The sequence below is a fragment of the Eptatretus burgeri genome, unplaced genomic scaffold, assembly GCF_056783735.1.
Source record: "Eptatretus burgeri isolate ZD-2024b unplaced genomic scaffold, Ebu_testis_v1 Ebu_testis_scaffold_3169, whole genome shotgun sequence".
NCBI lineage: Eukaryota > Metazoa > Chordata > Myxini > Myxiniformes > Myxinidae > Eptatretus > Eptatretus burgeri.
In genome coordinates this window covers 91,032-107,858 of record NW_028225117.1, presented here as the reverse complement: position 1 = coordinate 107,858, position 16,827 = coordinate 91,032, and the positions used below count along the sequence as shown (strand labels likewise).

Sequence of the window (16,827 nt, the reverse complement as noted above, 5' to 3'; positions counted from 1 at the left end):
GGCGGAACGAAAAGGCGAAGGACAGTGAAGTTGAGTTTTAGGCTGAACGTGCGCGAGTGAGGAGAGCTCAGCGGAAAAGGCCGAACGCGCGCGAGTGAGGAGAGCTCGGCGGGAAAGGCTGAACGCGCGCGAGTGAGGAGAGCTCGGCGGAAAAAGGGCGAACGCGAAAGAGAGCGAGTGAGGAGTGCCTACAACACGTTACTCATAGGTTAGAAATAAGTTTCGGGTACGCTAAACATTACCTCGACGTGTTTCGACTTATGATTAACTTACAATTAACGTGTGTCGACGTGTGTCAACGATCGCATAACGTGCCTACAACTTATGGCCAGCGTAGCGGAACTTGTGAGTCATACGCTGGCATAAGTCGTAAAATTTCAAGCATGCTAAAATTTGAGGACAACTGCAAAGTACAACGATGAAAGCCAGCGTACTACGACGTATGGCAGTGTTTTACAGCGTGCTCTCAATGTTTCCAAAACTTACCCATAACGTATTCGACGTGTGCCAGCGTTTTGGACAATTTTTTCAAAAATCGGCATAAGCTGGCTGAAACGTCAAGGTGTGACTGGGCCTTAACGGCTGAAGTCCACGGATACAGTTTGCTTGGGTCGTTGAGTCCAGTCGGTGCGATGACGTCAATGATGACGACAGCACGCACGCTAAATCTCGTTTCTGTGCAAACGAATTAATGACGTCACGAGTTCGCAGCCTCTGAACCATCCAGGGTCCATCCGTAACTGGTTTTAACGTTTCAAGGATCTACCTGTTCGGATTACCTGCGAAAGGAAGTGTTAAGCGATCGGTGGCAAACGAACGTGTCGTCAGACGTCGGACGTGTCTGCGTTTTGTTCGGAGTGCACACGTCGAAAAACCGTTCATCGGAGGAAATTCAAACTTTACCATGTGATACGTGACCACGTGATACGGCGGCCACTCTTTTGAGGTCAACATCGGGCGGCTTTCTAAAATCCTCAATTTTCATCCGATTGACGAGAAATTCGAACAGGATTTGCATACGAAGTCGCTGAATTCAATCACCGACTATTTGTGAGGTCAACGTGGGTCAAAAGGTCAACATAGGTCGAAATTTCTGAAATCTTCCATTTTCATCTGATTCACTTGAAATTTGAACATTCTTTTCACGTCAAGTCACCAAATTAAACCACCAATTATTTTTGAATCTCAAGGATCCACCTGTTCTGTAGTTATTTATTTATAAACACCGCACCTATTGTGTGAGAGTAAGGAAAGGTGAGACGAAGAAGAAGAAGAACAACAACACATTTTCGTACCTGTGATTATTGAATTCCTTTCGGTTATACTCCTGCTGTCGTCGTCCTGTCCCATCATTCCTGGCAGGTCATTGAACCCGCCAGAAGGCAACTCTTCAACCTCGTCACTTGCTTCGGCACCAATCGTCTTCACCGATTTGAACGAAGGGAATACCTTGGATTAATCGATTTATTCTTCAAAAACAAAACCGACTCCACCTGCGGGAACCAAATGAACGCTTCTTGATTCAAACCGCTCAAGCAACCACTCCAACGGAACGCAGAGTTCGGTACCGCTTAACAATATGCCGGTCTCCATGGAAACAATGTTGTCATGGTACCTGAGTGTTCAGTTTAACTCGATCCTCTTGTGACAACTTCCCCAAGCGGATTTGATGCCCGAGCACACGAAGTCTAAACCGGGGTTAATCAATTGGTTCATTTTGTCCGTCTGTCGATCTACAAACGTCGGTTTATGATCGAAGAACAACGAGATGTCATTTGAATGTGATATGTTGAATTTGTCCTGATCGCGCATGCGCGGAGAGGAGTGACATGATATTTTAACTCTCCGCCTGTCGAGCAGTGAAAGGGAATTGAAAATCATTCCAAACAGGAAGCTTGCTGTTTTTAAGGATGTCACAAAGGACACAAACAACAAGCTTGCAAAGCAGTTGAAACGGAACGGCTGGCTTGGTAAGCAATATCAAGCTGCTTGCTGACAGAACACACTCCCAGGTCATATTTGTCAATGTGAACACAGAGGATCCCTGTAATGCTGCCATTGTTGTTTGATATTGCCAACTTGCATTCTCGTACGGTGTGTTGGAGTGGCCACCCGTCCAGGATTGTGTCCAATAGCCAAGGAGACTCCTTTGGCAGCACCGACGCTCTGCACAGAGTATGATCCCAATGGATAGATGGATGGATTAATTATTGTACAGTTTGATCCAAAAGAGATCAAACACTACCTGTCAGAGAGATTGCCATCAGATTATTCAAGCTGGTGGATTGCCTATCTTGACCAGGCCAGAGATCCTCACACACACAATGTCCTGTGAACCACCTGCAACCTCCACCTCCAGCAGGACCACAACCACTTAGCAGCACCTGTTGCCATGCGAACGTCTGGCAGACAATGTAAGCCTCCAGATCAAGTGGAGTGTACTTTTGTTTTGTTTTTTTGTGTCCGCAGATGTTCCACCCACTTTAATTTAATAAAGACAACACATCATGTTTGGTTTATTCCATGAGCAGAACACGGTACGCATTACTATGTCATCAAACAAAGAGGGAAAAGTAGAAAGCAGGATTTCCATAAATATAATTCAAATATAGTCTCTACTAATCACTGAGATAATGGAATATTCTGAACATATTGTTATGTAATTGGGGGGAGAGGGGGAGGGGTGTATTCCAAATTCCACACCTCATCACCGTGACGGTCATGGGTCGGATAACTCCGAACCAGACGATTCTGTAAAATGACCACAGACGCCGTCTATGGCCAGATTGTAGCACTCAGAGCCGGTTTACCATACCTGTGAGATTAACAAAGCAGATGGGGAACCGTGCTTGCGACTTTTAGCAGCGACTCTTTGGCCGAGCGAACCGATGCGACGTGCCACACGATTATTAACAAACGAACCGATTGGTACTTAAGCTAGCACTTTCAGAAGCACAATGTCAAACCAAACTTGAGCAGGATAAGTCAAGACACGATAATAAACTTCCACATACTTTATTAGAATTACCAATTGAGTGGGAAATGACGGGAGTAATGGTGGTTGGGGAATTCATTTGGGAAAATGGTGGGAGAATTCAAAGAGGGACAGAGCAAAGCATAATCAAGAATTTACAACATTCATCCACTCCCCATGTCCCCTATGCGATAAAACCTGCCCTCGGATGCCTTATTACTCTGACTCATCACCTTTACACGAAAATAGATCCATACACCTGAAGGAAAAACACTGTGAGATTGGGAAGAGTGGGCAGAAATTACGAGTCTGAAAGAGAGAGTGCGAAAGCGAAAGAGAGAGTGCGAAAGAGAGCGAGAGTGAAAGAGAGTCTGAAAGAGAGAGACGAGTCTGAAAGAGAGAGAGAGAGTGTGGGATTTTATTATGTACCCCTGGATGAGACTGCAATTACCCCCAAGACTCAGTAGTTCGGGCTCGGTTACTCTGTGCACGTCCTCCTTGTTAATCCTTTCAGCTTCCACGGTGCCCGATCGTATGGGGTCGCTTGTTCTCATGCTGAAAGCGATAGTTTGCGTGGTGGCGGTTTCTTGTGCCGAGGTGCGAGGGGAGGCCGAGACTTGGGCAGCTTCCTGGAAACCGCACTGCAGGAGCTGGGGGCAAAATGTGTAAAAATAAAAGCCCTGAACAGTTCCGGAAGGAATAACAAGTCAGAGAAGTGGGAAGGTCGTCAAGAACCACACCCTCAGCCAATGATGCGACTCCACAGCCTTGTGCTGCACACGATCTCTTCTTCAGAGCCACAGAGGATGTGAATTCTTGTATTCACCAATTTAAACGAAGGCAATAATATTTATTCCTCAAAAACAAAACCCTCAATTACTTTAATCATTGCTTTATTTTAATATTAAAAATAATTTTGGTTTTGATTTTTTTTTATTTTGTAATTTGAAATTTCTTTTGTAATTTTTTTTTTAAGAGAGAGAGAGAGAGAGAGAGAGAGAGAGAGAGAGAGAGAGAGAGAGAGAGAGAGAGAGAGAGAGAGAGAGAGAGAGAGAGAGAGAGAGAGAGAGAGAGAGAGAGAGAGAGAGAGAGAGAGAGAGAGATAGAGAGAGAGAGAGAGAGAGAGAGAGAGAGAGAGAGAGAGAGAGAGAGAGAGAGAGAGAGAGAGAGAGAGAGAGAGAGAGAGAGAGAGAAAGAGAGAGATCTCGGTAATAAAATATTAAAACTGATGATAAAAATCAAAGCCATCGAGACATTGTCAAACATGAAATGAACAAACGACGAATCTGAAGGTGCTGTCACACCTTGACGTTTTAGCCAGCAATGGCAACGTATAAAAATGTATGTAAAACGCTGGCGTACCCTGAAGTTTTGAGGGTTTTTTTAAGTTTTGGTCGTATTCATAACGTGTTGGTCGTATGTATAACATATTAGTAATATAACGGGCACAGAACGTTTCGTTGTCTTATAGATAACTTATACCAATGAATGCTTAGCCTGTTGTCGGCGTTCACAATCTATGCCCAACGATAGTTTAACTTAGGCATAGCACGCTGCACGTATCGCCGACGAACTCGTGGCGTTCTCTGTTAAAAACCTGCCGCACGTCGATTTAAATCATAATCGCCTGAAAATTGGAAGTGTCAACATCGCAGTCACACCTTGACGATTTAGCCAGCGTATGCCGACCTATGAAAAATGTGTCTAAAACGCTGGCACACGTCGAATACGGAATGGGTAAGTTGTGTATACGTTAGGAGCACGCTGAAAAATAATGAAGTACGCTGTCATATTCCGTGGTACATCTAGTACGTCGTGAAATTTCAAGCATGCTGAAAATTTTACGACGTACTTGACATATGGCTCACAAGTTCCGCATACGCTAGCATAAGTTCTCGGTACGCTCCGCGATCGTTGACACACGTCGGACACACGTTACTTGTAAGTTACTCATAAGTCGAAACACGTCGAGGTAATTTTTAGAATACCCGAAACTTAATTTTAAACCTATGAGTCACGTGCTTTGAACCTATGTGTAACGTATCTCAAACGCACATTGTCGTATGTAGACTAATTTGATTGACGTCTTCCGGACGACCACAGAACTAACTGAACGTGTTTCTAACTTACATCTACCGTATAATGGCGATTTGGCAGCGTTTAGGGGAATTGGTATATGCAAATGGGCTTCACAAGAGGAACCAGTCAGTGTCCACGTGTGAGTACAGAGCAGCCAATCTCCGCTTCTGCATGTGCTGCTATTGGGTCGGCTGCCCAAGAACCGAACCAGAGCCCAAGCGACTTTGACACTTGCAGTCAGAGTTTTTTCAACATCTCTGGGTTCTCAGGAATGCTGAACCTGTCAAGTGATCCCATTGCCGCAAGCACCCCTTGTGTCGAGCTAAATACACCTGAACCACTGCAGAATTTCAAGTCAATTCGGTGACAATGGCGTTGTGTACTAGTCATGTTTTTTTTGTTTTTTTAGCGGACAAAACCTTGAGGACGCTGCTCTTGGACACATTTATCCTTGTCTAAAAAAGGGCCCTCGGAGGTCTCCAGCTTTCCGCTCCATTTCATTAATTTCGGTACGTCCAGGCAGCTTGGAGGTGTTTTAATTTTTGTACTGTTCCCAATAAGTGCACGTTTTCCGATTAAGTATTTCAGCTGCTTTTAGGCAACGCAGGTGTGCACAGGAACCATTCATTTTTGTGTACGCAAGAGCAACATTGCACACCATTCACCCAAGTGTCATGTAAATCGACATTTATTTCTTCGACATATTGGCAATTAACCATTCCTGAAATGTTCGACATGTACTGGCCCATAAACAATGTACTCTTACCATTTTTGGGGTTAGGGCTGTAAACCAGCATGAAAGGGACCTTGATAGATTGCGCACAGAACTCTAAGCTTATTTTTTTTTAATTTGTTCGGGAAAATTTAAAGGGCCGTTGCGATGCTGTTGCTAGGGCCCGTGGACACATATTCGGACGAACACGATCCCCACATATATTGGACCTACCTCCCAAATGTCATTGGAATCTGTTGAGTGGTAAAAGGTGCTACGCTTGACAAAAATTTTTGGGACAGACATACATGGAAATTACCAGAATAAGGACGCTGCAAGAGCAGCCAATAAATTATGCCCTTATCCCTGATGTCTTTGTCCTTTGTGATAAATCACTGAAACGATGTTCATTTCAAGAGGAATGTTATTGCCTCTGAGGTCCTTTATTGCAAGAACAATGCAGTAACACAAATATCTATATCATGTTTTCTTGCCACGGAACTGTGCCAGCTGGGGCGTTAACCCAGTGCTTGAGGAGATTCCTCTGTTTTTTTCCTTCCTTGGAGGCAGTGTTGTGGCCTGTAGCTGTCTGCGTACCCTCCAAGTGATGTCCCTCTCGCCATGCTCCTGGAACAACGTCGCCTTTCTCCTTCTCTGCCGGGTCTAGCTGCTGGTTCTGTAGTCCTGGGTACCTGTGATTGAAATTTTTTTTTATTAACTTATAAAGCGCACCTCCAATAAAAACACGCATTGCAATGCGCTGTACAATAACTAATAATATAATGATACTTCAAACATTTAATTAAGGTAAATCATATAATTCAAAGAAGCATAGGCTCAAACTTTTTTTGCATTCTATAGAGTATAACATATGCGATGAAAACATGAATTACCGAGTCCTCATGAAGTTGTGCAGGATCACGCAGGTTTTGACAATGAGCTTGACACTCGAGGGGTGATGCTGCATGGTAGTTAGCAGAACCTGGAATCTGTTAGCCAAGATTCCGAATGCATTTTCTGCTACCCTCCTTGCTCGGCTAAGCCTGTAGTTGTAGATGCGTTGGTCATTCGTCATACCCCGGAGGCTGTATGGCTTCATCATGGTTGGTCGTAGAGCAAACGCATCGTCACCGACAAAGAAGTACGGTACGTCCTGGTTGTCGTCTGGGAGAGGCTCAGGGTCAGGGAAGCCAAGGGTACCGTCTTCAGCACATTCCTTCAGCTCACAATCATTATAAATCTGCGCATCTGATGCCGATCCAGAACCTCCGACATCTGCCCAAATGAATTTGTAGTCTGCATCTACAAGCGCCATCAGAACAATAGAGTAGAATCCTTTATAGTTGTAGTATTGGGACCCACTCTTTGGAGGACAGCGGCAGGCCACGTGCTTCCCGCCAAGTGCCCCACATGTATGGGGAAAGTTCCATCGTTTGTAGAACCTGTTGGCTATGGTGCGCCAAGCATCAGGAGTACTTGGGCAAACAAGCACCTCATCCACGTATTCGTCAATAATAGGTGGACACACTTCACTGACGACTAGGGACTGCGTGTTATGAGGGACCCTCCAACCGAACTTCATGGAGGCATACTTGCTTCCAGAGGCAAGGTGACGCAAAGTCAGTGCCAGCCTCATGCGCTCAAGCGGATCCCTGTAGAAGGTGTACTGCTTGGTTATCCTTGGACCCACTCTGGCAGGCAGCTCGTCGAACATCGCTGGAGGCATTCGCAGGAAGTTGATGAAGGATGCAGGGTCCTCGTTCCGGAGTTCCACCATGATCTGGTCATATATGCCGTAATGGCGTCGCCTCCCGATCCATGGTCTCACCCAGTTCCTTCTCCTCCGTTCACGTCTTCTTCTCCCAGCTCTATTGGCACGCAACCAGTGCAGTGTCAACTCGATGAGGTCACGTTGATGTTCGAGGACAGGTCGGTATTGTCGTCTCAGCCTTGCCGTATCCTCAATCTCTCGGAATGACATGGACATGTACTCACCACGAAGTCTAAAAAAAAGACGGGTTCCTCCTGCGAAGCCCCTTTTTATATACCAATTCCCCGAATTGCTGCCAATACGCCATCTGTAAGTTAGAAACGCGTTCAGTAAGTTCTGTGGTCGTCCTGAAGATGTCAAATACGTCTACATACGTATTTGTGCGGAGGACATGCTTTACAAGTAATTCCCAAGCACGTTACTCATAGGTTATAAATAAGTTTCGGGTACGCTAAACATTACCTCGACGTGTTTCGACTTATGAGTAACTTACAAGTAACGTGTGTCGACGTGTGTCAACGATCGCATAACGTGCCTACAACTTATGGCCAGCGTAGCGGAACGTGTGAGTCATACGCCGGCATACGTCGTAAAATTTCAAGCATGCAAAAATTTGAGGACAACCCAAAAGTACAACGTTTAAAGCCAGTGTACTACGACGTATGGCAGTGTTTTTCAGCGTGCTCTTAACGTAAACAAAACGTTCCCATAACGTATTCGACGTGTGCCAGCGTTTTAGACAAATTTTTCATAAATCGGGATACGCTGGCTAAATCGTCAAGGTGTGACAGCGGCTTGAGAAAGTGTCATGTACTCAACACAGAGCTTTCAAAATATCCACAATGACTCTGTCATTGAGACTCGAGAACGAACATATCTGAACATAACTCGAAAGGGAACAAATTCCAAACTCGAAATGAACAAACTTGCATTTGTAAAAGGTTTTCTCACCCCAAAATGAATTAATCCACCATTGCTCTCAAACATGCCAAACACAATACTTGCTAGACTCTTAGAAAGAGAAGAAAAATACATTTTTCATGCTGATGTGGTTGCCATTTTCTGTTGTTGATGTGGTTGCCTTTGCAATTTTCACATATGCTGCAAATTCTGTCGTAAAAATACAGGTTTGTGCGAGAGATGTTCCCGCAGTTCTGGAGATGGAAGGTCCGAGCCAGCATACCTTTCGACATCGTTCATCCAACGCTGGTACTCAAGGTCCACGGATGCTCCTCCTCAGTGCCAAGCAATTCCATGGTGAGCTTCAACCTTCCAGCATTTTGTAAGAACACAACCTTGAAGCAATTCTCATCTGCAAGAAGCTGCCTTGACCGCTGCCGGTATGTGCTCTCCGCCGGCGAACGGTTGCTCTGTGTTGCAAGCCTGCCAGCCGTGGCGAGCGAGCTATCCGACAGGTACATCTCCATTACGCGTACACACACATCGTCAGTGACGATGTGCTGCAGCTGTCGCACAATGCTCTGAATCAGGTTGTCTATTGTGAAGCAGGTGTATGCGTGGATTGTGAACATCTCCCTCAGCTTGTCTTCAAAGGCACTCGACTCCATATTTCCATCGAGCAAGTTCCTCACCATGTCCAAGAATGTTGGGTAATAATCCTCCACATCATGCTCACTTCGCTTTGGACGCAGGAGTGACGCTGCTCTGTGCTTGCGTCTTCTTCCAGATCCCAGCAGTTCCGTGTCCCGTTCATGTTCCCGTCTCTCCTCCTCGATCTGTCGCTCAGCCTGTTGGTACATATGTAGGAGGCGCTGGCAGAGGATCTGGTGAAGCCTGAGCAGGATGAACCAATTGTTATTCACGAAGAAAAGGTTGTAAACGAGGTCCTTGCCTCCCAGTTTCTGTGCGTGTGTGGTCGGGAACAACAACATGTTCTTCGTGGGATGGTTTTCAACCTTCCCCTTGCTTGGATCACAATTGTCTTGGCCATTGGTTTTACCATGATCCAATTCAATTTCCTCTGGCTCTTCCTCTCCATTTCCACTGCCTTCCTCAACATCACTCAGCTCCCCCCATGACAAAAAGAACAGATCTGGTAGGAGATGGTGGAGAATCTGCTTGATCTTGCGCTTGTCTTCTGCTTGTATGCCACTCTGTCGTTTGACATGATGGATGATGAGTGAAGCTGCATCCTCGAGGACCTGCTTGTTCTCGTATTCAAAAGAAAGATGTGGTCCAGGTGGTGGAGGATTGCCCTCTGCAACCTGTTCCTGCTGCTCATTGAATATTGTTTCAATCTCATTGAGAAGGCTTTTGGAACGCAAAGCCTTGGTGTCAGTCTTTTTGAAGTTGATGCCCTGATGATCAAGTGACTTTAGATGATATTTCTCATTCTGCTCGTGCCAGGTCTGGTTGAATACACATTGTTCCTGGTGCAATTCCTTGTCCTTGCTCTTCAATCTTTTGAGGACAAGAGGCACGTTCATCACAGGATTTCTCTTGAGTCCATCAATTATGTCACTGGCTTTATCCCCATATATCCGCTGAACAGCTTTGACATGGACGACCTCTGAGGAGCCCCCCAAGCAGGAGTCGAGACGGAAATGACTTTTGTCCTCTTCAGACATGTGGGACATCTTTTTTTGAATGCCTTCTAGCACGGCGATCGTTGCCAGGTTCGTTTCCAGCATATAGTCCAACTCAAAACGTTCATCTTCACAGCAGTACATGTGCTCCTCGGACTGAGTCTTCTTTGAGCTCGCGAATTTCAAATTCTCAGTCCAAGATACAAATGTGTCATTCAATACCTCATGACAAAGTGCTGTGCGTCCGCTGCACTTTGGTTGCTGGTAACTTTTGGGCAGGGTGCGGTAGCTTGGTCCCATTCGCTTGCAGGAAGCGTAGTCGATCTCCATGGTTATGCCGTCTGAGGAGAGGTCTTTCGGCAATGCTTCAAGGGGTGAGACATCTGTGTCGCCAACGGAAGCCTTGAACCAGCTGAAGAGTTCAGGGAAGTCGCTCAAGAAGGGACAGACCAACTGAAGAAGTTCTGCTCGAGAGACAGTCTCCTGGTTGAACAGCGTGAGGCAGTGTAGGAAGTTTTCATATGATTCACGGCTCTTCAGTGCTTTGCGTACCTTTTCAAGGAAGGCAAGATCTCCCAGATTTCCATGCTTATTGGTATCCGCTCCCGAAGAATCCTTAAATCCACCTGGCTTCAGCTTTTTCTTCATCGGAGGTGTGGTTCCCAGATCAGACGTGGATGGAATGGGACCTTTTTTCTGCATCAACCTCTTGCTGTTGCGATGGCTGCAACTATTGGTGTTGCTGCCTATCAGTGGTTGATTCACAGTTTCACCATGGTCATTGTGCACCGAATCAAGCTTCTCACAGGTCTTCCCCATCAAGTGTGATACATTTATATCTGGGACTAACGTGTCCAACTCTGTGAGAAGATCTTCCTCGTTCTTCAACAGTTGTGCAATCTCTGAAAAGAAATACTGTTGAGATGGCATTGGTGCGTTTTCGTCCTGCGACACCTTAATTTTACATTGCTCGTAAGTCCATAAAATTCCCATAAAAGCCTTGAACATCTCAGGTTGGTTCTGGAAACGGTTTTTTATCTTTTTTATAAAGTTAATAGCCTCATTCAACATGGCAGGTTGCACGTTGTGCAACTGCAGTTGTACGGGGTGCTGGTTGGTGTGAGACATGTGACTGGTGTCTGTCGGGACAGGATGCTGAGTAGGAAAGCCAGGCAGAGATGGTGGCTGTTCAGATGGATGTGGAGAGCTGGGGAGGGACTTGCTTGACATGGCAGAGGGTTCTATGGGCCAAAGCTGGGTGGTGTGAGACGTGTGACTGGTGTCTGTCGGGACAGGATGCTGAGGAGGAAAGCCAGGCAGAGATGGTGGCTGTCCAGATGGATGCGGCGAGCTGGGGAGGGACTTGATTGACATGACAGAGGGTTGTATGGGCCAAAGCTGGGTGGTGTGAGACATGTGACTGGTGTCTGTCGGGACAGGATGCTGAGTAGGAAAGCCAGGCAGAGATGGTGCGTGTTTAGATGGATGTGGAGAGCTGGGGAGGGACTTGCTTGACATGACAGAGGGTTGTATGGGCCAGAGCTGGGTGGTGTGAGACATATGACTGGTGTTTGTCGGGACAGGATGCTGAGTAGGAAAGCCAGGCAGAGATGGTGGCTGTTCAGATGGATGTGGAGAGCTGGGGAGGGACTTGCTTGACATGACAGAGGGTTGCATGGGCAAGAGCTGGGTGGTGTGAGACATGTGACTGGTGTTTGTCGGGACAGGATGCTGAGGAGGAAAGCCAGGTGGAGATGGTGGCAGTCCAGATGGATGGGGACAGCTGGGGAGGGACTTGCTTGACATGGCAGAGGGTTCTATGGGCCAAAGCTGGGTTGTGTGAGACGTGTGACTGGTGTCTGTCGGGACAGGATGCAGGGTATGAATGCCAGGCAGAGATGGTGGCTGTCCAGATGGATGTGGACAGCTGGGGAGGGACTTGCTTGACATGACAGAGGGTTGTATGGGCCAAAGCTGGGTTGTGTGAGACATGTGACTGGTGTCTGTCGGGACAGGATGCTGAGTAGGAAAGCCAGGCAGAGATGGTGGCTGTTCAGATGGATGTGGAGAGCTGGGGAGGGACTTGCTTGACATGACAGAGGGTTCCATGGGCAAAAGCTGGGTGGTGTGAGACATGTGACTGGTGTTTGTCGGGACAGGATGCTGAGGAGGAAAGCCAGGTGGAGATGGTGGCTGTCCAGATGGATGGGGACAGCTGGGGAGGGACTTGCTTGACATGGCAGAGGGTTCTATGGGCCAAAGCTGGGTGGTGTGAGACGTGTGACTGGTGTCTGTCGGGACAGGATGCAGGGTATGAAAGCCAGGCAGAGATGGTGGCTGTCCAGATGGATGTGGACAGCTGGGGAGGGACTTGCTTGACATGACAGAGGGTTGCATGGGACAAGGCTGGGTGGTGTGAGACATGTGACTGGTGTTTGTCGGGACAGGATGCTGAGTAGGAAAACCAGGCAGAGATGGTGGCTGTCCAGATGGATGTGGCGAGCTGGGGAGGGACTTGATTGACATGGCAGAGGGTTCTATGGGCCAAAGCTGGGTGGTGTGAGACGTGTGACTGGTGTCTGTCGGGACAGGATGCTGAGTAGGAAAGCCAGGCAGAGATGGTGGCTGTCCAGATGGATGTGGACAGCTGGGGAGGGACTTGCTTGACATGACAGAGGGTTGTATGGGGCAAAGCTGGATGGTGTGAGACATGTGACTGGTGTTTGTCGGGACAGGATGCTGAGTAGGAAAACCAGGCAGAGATGGTGGCTGTCCAGATGGATGTGGAGAGTTGGGGAGGGACTTGATTGACATGGCAGAGGGTTCTATGGGCCAAAGCTGGGTGGTGTGAGACGTGTGACTGGTGTCTGTCGGGACAGGATGCTGAGTAGGAAAGCCAGGCAGAGATGGTGGCTGTTCAGATGGATGTGGAGAGCTGGGGAGGGACTTGCTTGACATGACAGAGGGTTCCATGGGCAAAAGCTGGGTGGTGTGAGACATGTGACTGGTGTCTGTCGGGACAGGATGCAGGGTATGAAAGCCAGGCAGAGATGGTGGCTGTCCAGATGGATGTGGACAGCTGGGGAGGGACTTGCTTGACATGACAGAGGGTTGTATGGGACAAGGCTGGGTGGTGTGAGACATGTGACTGGTGTTTGTCGGGACAGGATGCTGAGTAGGAAAACCAGGCAGAGATGGTGGCTGTCCAGATGGATGTGGCGAGCTGGGGAGGGACTTGATTGACATGGCAGAGGGTTCTATGGGCCAAAGCTGGGTGGTGTGAGACGTGTGACTGGTGTTTGTCGGGACAGGATGCTGAGTAGGAAAGCCAGGCAGAGATGGTGGCTGTCCAGATGGATGTGGACAGCTGGGGAGGGACTTGCTTGACATGACAGAGGGTTGTATGGGCCAAAGCTGGGTGGTGTGAGACATGTGACTGGTGTCTGTCGGGACAGGATGCTGAGTAGGAAAGCCAGGCAGAGATGGTGCGTGTTTAGATGGATGTGGAGAGCTGGGGAGGGACTTGCTTGACATGACAGAGGGTTGTATGGGCCAGAGCTGGGTGGTGTGAGACATGTGACTGGTGTTTGTCAGGACAGGATGCTGAGTAGGAAAGCCAGGCAGAGATGGTGGCTGTCCAGATGGATGTGCAGAGCTGAGGAGGGACTTGCTTGACATGACAGGGGGTTGTGTGGGCAAAAGCTGGGTAGGGTGAGATGTGTGACTGGTGTCTGTCGGGACAGGATGCAGGGTATGGAAGCCAGACAGAGATGGTGGCTGTCCATATGGATGAGGAGAGCTGGCGAGGGACTTGCTTGCCATGGCAGAGGGTTCTATGGGCCAAAGCTGGGTGATGTGAGACGTGTGACTGGTGTCTGTCGGGACAGGATGCTGAGTAGGAAAGCCAGGCAGAGATGGTGGCTGTCCAGATGGATGTGGAGAGCTGGGGAGGGATTTGCTTGACATGACAGAGGGTTGTATGGGCCAAAGCTGGGTGGTGTGAGACATGTGACTGGTGTTTGTCAGAACAGGATGCTGAGTAGGAAAGCCAGGCAGAGATGGTGGCTGTCCAGATGGATGTGCAGAGCTGAGGAGGGACTTGCTTGACATGACAGGGGGTTGTGTGGGCAAAAGCTGGGTGATGTGAGACATATGACTGGTGTTTGTCGGGACAGGATGCTGAGTAGGAAAGCCAGGCAGAGATGGTGGCTGTGCAGATGGATGTGGTGCGCTGGGGAGGGACTTGCTTGACATGGCAGAGAGTTCTATGGGCCAAAGCTGGGTGATGTGAGATGTGCGACTGGTGTCTGTCGGGACAGGATGCTGAGAAGGAAAGCCAGGCAGAGATGGGGGCTGTCCAGATGGATGTGGCGAGCTGGGGAGGGACTTGCTTGACATGACAGAGGGGTGTATGGGCCAAAGCTGGGTGGTGTGAGACATGTGACTGGTGTCTGTCAGGACAGGATGCAGGGTAGGAAAGCCAGGCAGAGATGGTGGCTGTCCAGATGGATGTGGAGAGCTGGGGAGGGACTTGCTTGACATGACAGAGTGTTGTGTGGGCAAAAGCTGCGTGGTGTGAGACGTGTGACTCGTGTCTGTCAGGACAGGATGCAGAGTATGAAAGTCAGGCAGAGATGGTAGCTGTCCATATGGATGTGGAGAGCTGGGGAGGGCCTTACTTGACATGACAGAGGGTTGTATGGGCCAAAGCTGGGTGGTGTGAGACATGTGACTGGTGTTTGTCGGGACAGGATGCTGAGTAGGAAAGCCCGGCAGAGATGGTGGCTGTCCAGATGGATGTGGAGAGCTGAGGAGGGACTTGCTTGACGTGACAGAAGGTTGTGTGGGCAAAAGCTGGGTGGTGTGTGATGTGTGACTGGTGTTTGTCGGGACAGGATGCTGAGTCGGAAAGCCAGGCAGAGATGGTGGCTGTCCAGATGGATGTGGAGAGCTGGGGAGGGACTTGCTTGACATGATAGAGGGTTGTGTGGGAAAAAGTTCCATGCGATGCATGTTCACATCACAATTCTGCATTTTAAGTTCCGCGTGCTCCATGGGTTCCGTTGCTTGCGTCAGTGTGGTAACACTGATCAGATCATTAATCTGGACCTCGATCTTGCCATTCGAAAGCAAGAAAGGGATGAAACCCCTTATCAAGTCGGGATGTCCCTTGAACAAGTTTGAGACACGGTCGATGACATCTTGGGTGTCAATAATCTCTGCTTTGTGTTCCTTAATTATGTCCAGAAATTCATGGTAAACACGTGATTGGTTCCCAAATCGTTCCTTCACTTTAAGCAAGAGGGATATTGCCTTATTAATGTCGAAACACTGGATTTGCTGCCACTCTTGAGGAGGTGCTTGTGCTTGCGCTTGTGAGTGAGCACTGTTCGGGTGAGTTAATGATCGTGGATGCGGTGATGACAGCTGGGACCCATGTAGGTGAGTGCCGTGTCCACTCGGAGATTTCCCCAGAGTTCCTTGGCCAATAGGGGGAACCTGGTAGGTTGTTGGCCTGGAGTAACTTTGGACGCCAGCACTTGGGTGGATGTTCTCAGGCATGGGTTCACAAACAAGAGCAGAAGCAAGAACTCCATTCTGAAGCCGAGGAAATGAGTCTCCACCTGGAGCAATCCCAGGAGGTTGCTGTTGGGTTGTTGTGGTTACGTTTTCCTCCTCATCCATCTGCCGCTTCATTGTGTGCTCACAGCACAGCGAGACTTGGAAATGGAAGGAAATCTGTCAGAAAGAAAAATTACAAGGGAAGAAAAATGGTAAAGGATGTGTGTCACCAACACAGGGTCCGGACGTAACCTCACGTGACCGATCTCATGTACGGGACGAGAGGGAGATAGGGGATGGTAGGAAAGAGCAGGGTCAGTGTGCGAAGGGAAAAGAGAGTGCATTGGGCACGGAGTGATTTAATTGTTTAAAAGATTGTGGGAAACAAACCCGACAGGACGAGAGATGATTGACAGTTAAAATACGGACTCATCATCAGAATCACGGAGCAACAAAGCACTTGGAAAAAGGACGTTCTTACTCTTTACATAAATGAATGATGTGAGTTGAAAATTAAAAATGAAACTTAAAAAAACAATTTTTTTTCCGTCCATTATCAAGGAAATTTAACAATATTTAATTTATATTTTGTAACCTTCCAGTAACCCATACCTCGTTCAATCACATCAAACACCTTCTCGAGGATGTGGAGCGACCTTCCAATAACCCCTACCTGGTTCAATCACATCAAACACCTCCTCGAGGATGTAACGTGACCTTCCAGTAATGCCTACCTGATTTGATCACATTAAACACCTCATCGAGGATGTAACGTGACCTACCAGTAACCCCAACCTGGTTCAATCAGATGAAACACTTCATCGAAGATGTAACGTGACCTACCAGTAACCCCTACCTGGTTCGATCACATTAAACATCTCATTGAGGATGTAACGTGACCTTCCAATAACCGCTTCCTGGTTCGATCACATTAAACACCTCATCGAAGATGTAACGTGACCTACCAGTGACCCCTACCTGGTTCGATCAGATTAAACACCTCATAGAAGATGTAAAGTGACCTTCCAGTAACCCCGACCTGGTTCAATCAGATTAAACACGTCATCGAAGATGTAAAGTGACCTTCCAGTAACCCCGACCTGGTTCAATCAGATTAAACACGTCATCGAAGATGTAACGTGACCTACCAGTAAACCCTACCTGGTTCAATCACATCAAACAC

At 47.9% G+C, this 16,827-nt stretch overlaps 1 protein-coding gene across 2 annotated transcripts in view; it reads right to left on the bottom strand.

Annotated features, from left to right (window-relative positions):
• Positions 1 to 3,486: 3,486 nt before the first annotated feature.
• The window catches only part of LOC147006484 (uncharacterized), a 30,296-nt gene continuing 16,955 nt past the window's right edge, over positions 3,487 to 16,827 (bottom strand). The window contains exons 2-3 of one of the 2 annotated variants that reach the window (XM_085868664.1): positions 8,720 to 15,821; positions 3,487 to 3,624 (exon numbers count right to left, since the gene is read on the bottom strand). In XM_085868664.1, coding sequence (XP_085724790.1) covers positions 8,733 to 15,779 — 7,047 coding nt within the window. In that variant the 5' untranslated portion in view covers positions 15,780 to 15,821 and the 3' untranslated portion in view covers positions 3,487 to 3,624; positions 8,720 to 8,732. Of the gene's footprint in view, positions 3,625 to 6,318; positions 6,458 to 8,719; positions 15,822 to 16,827 lie in introns of those variants that run through there. The other variant, XM_085868665.1, reaches the window with a different exon arrangement.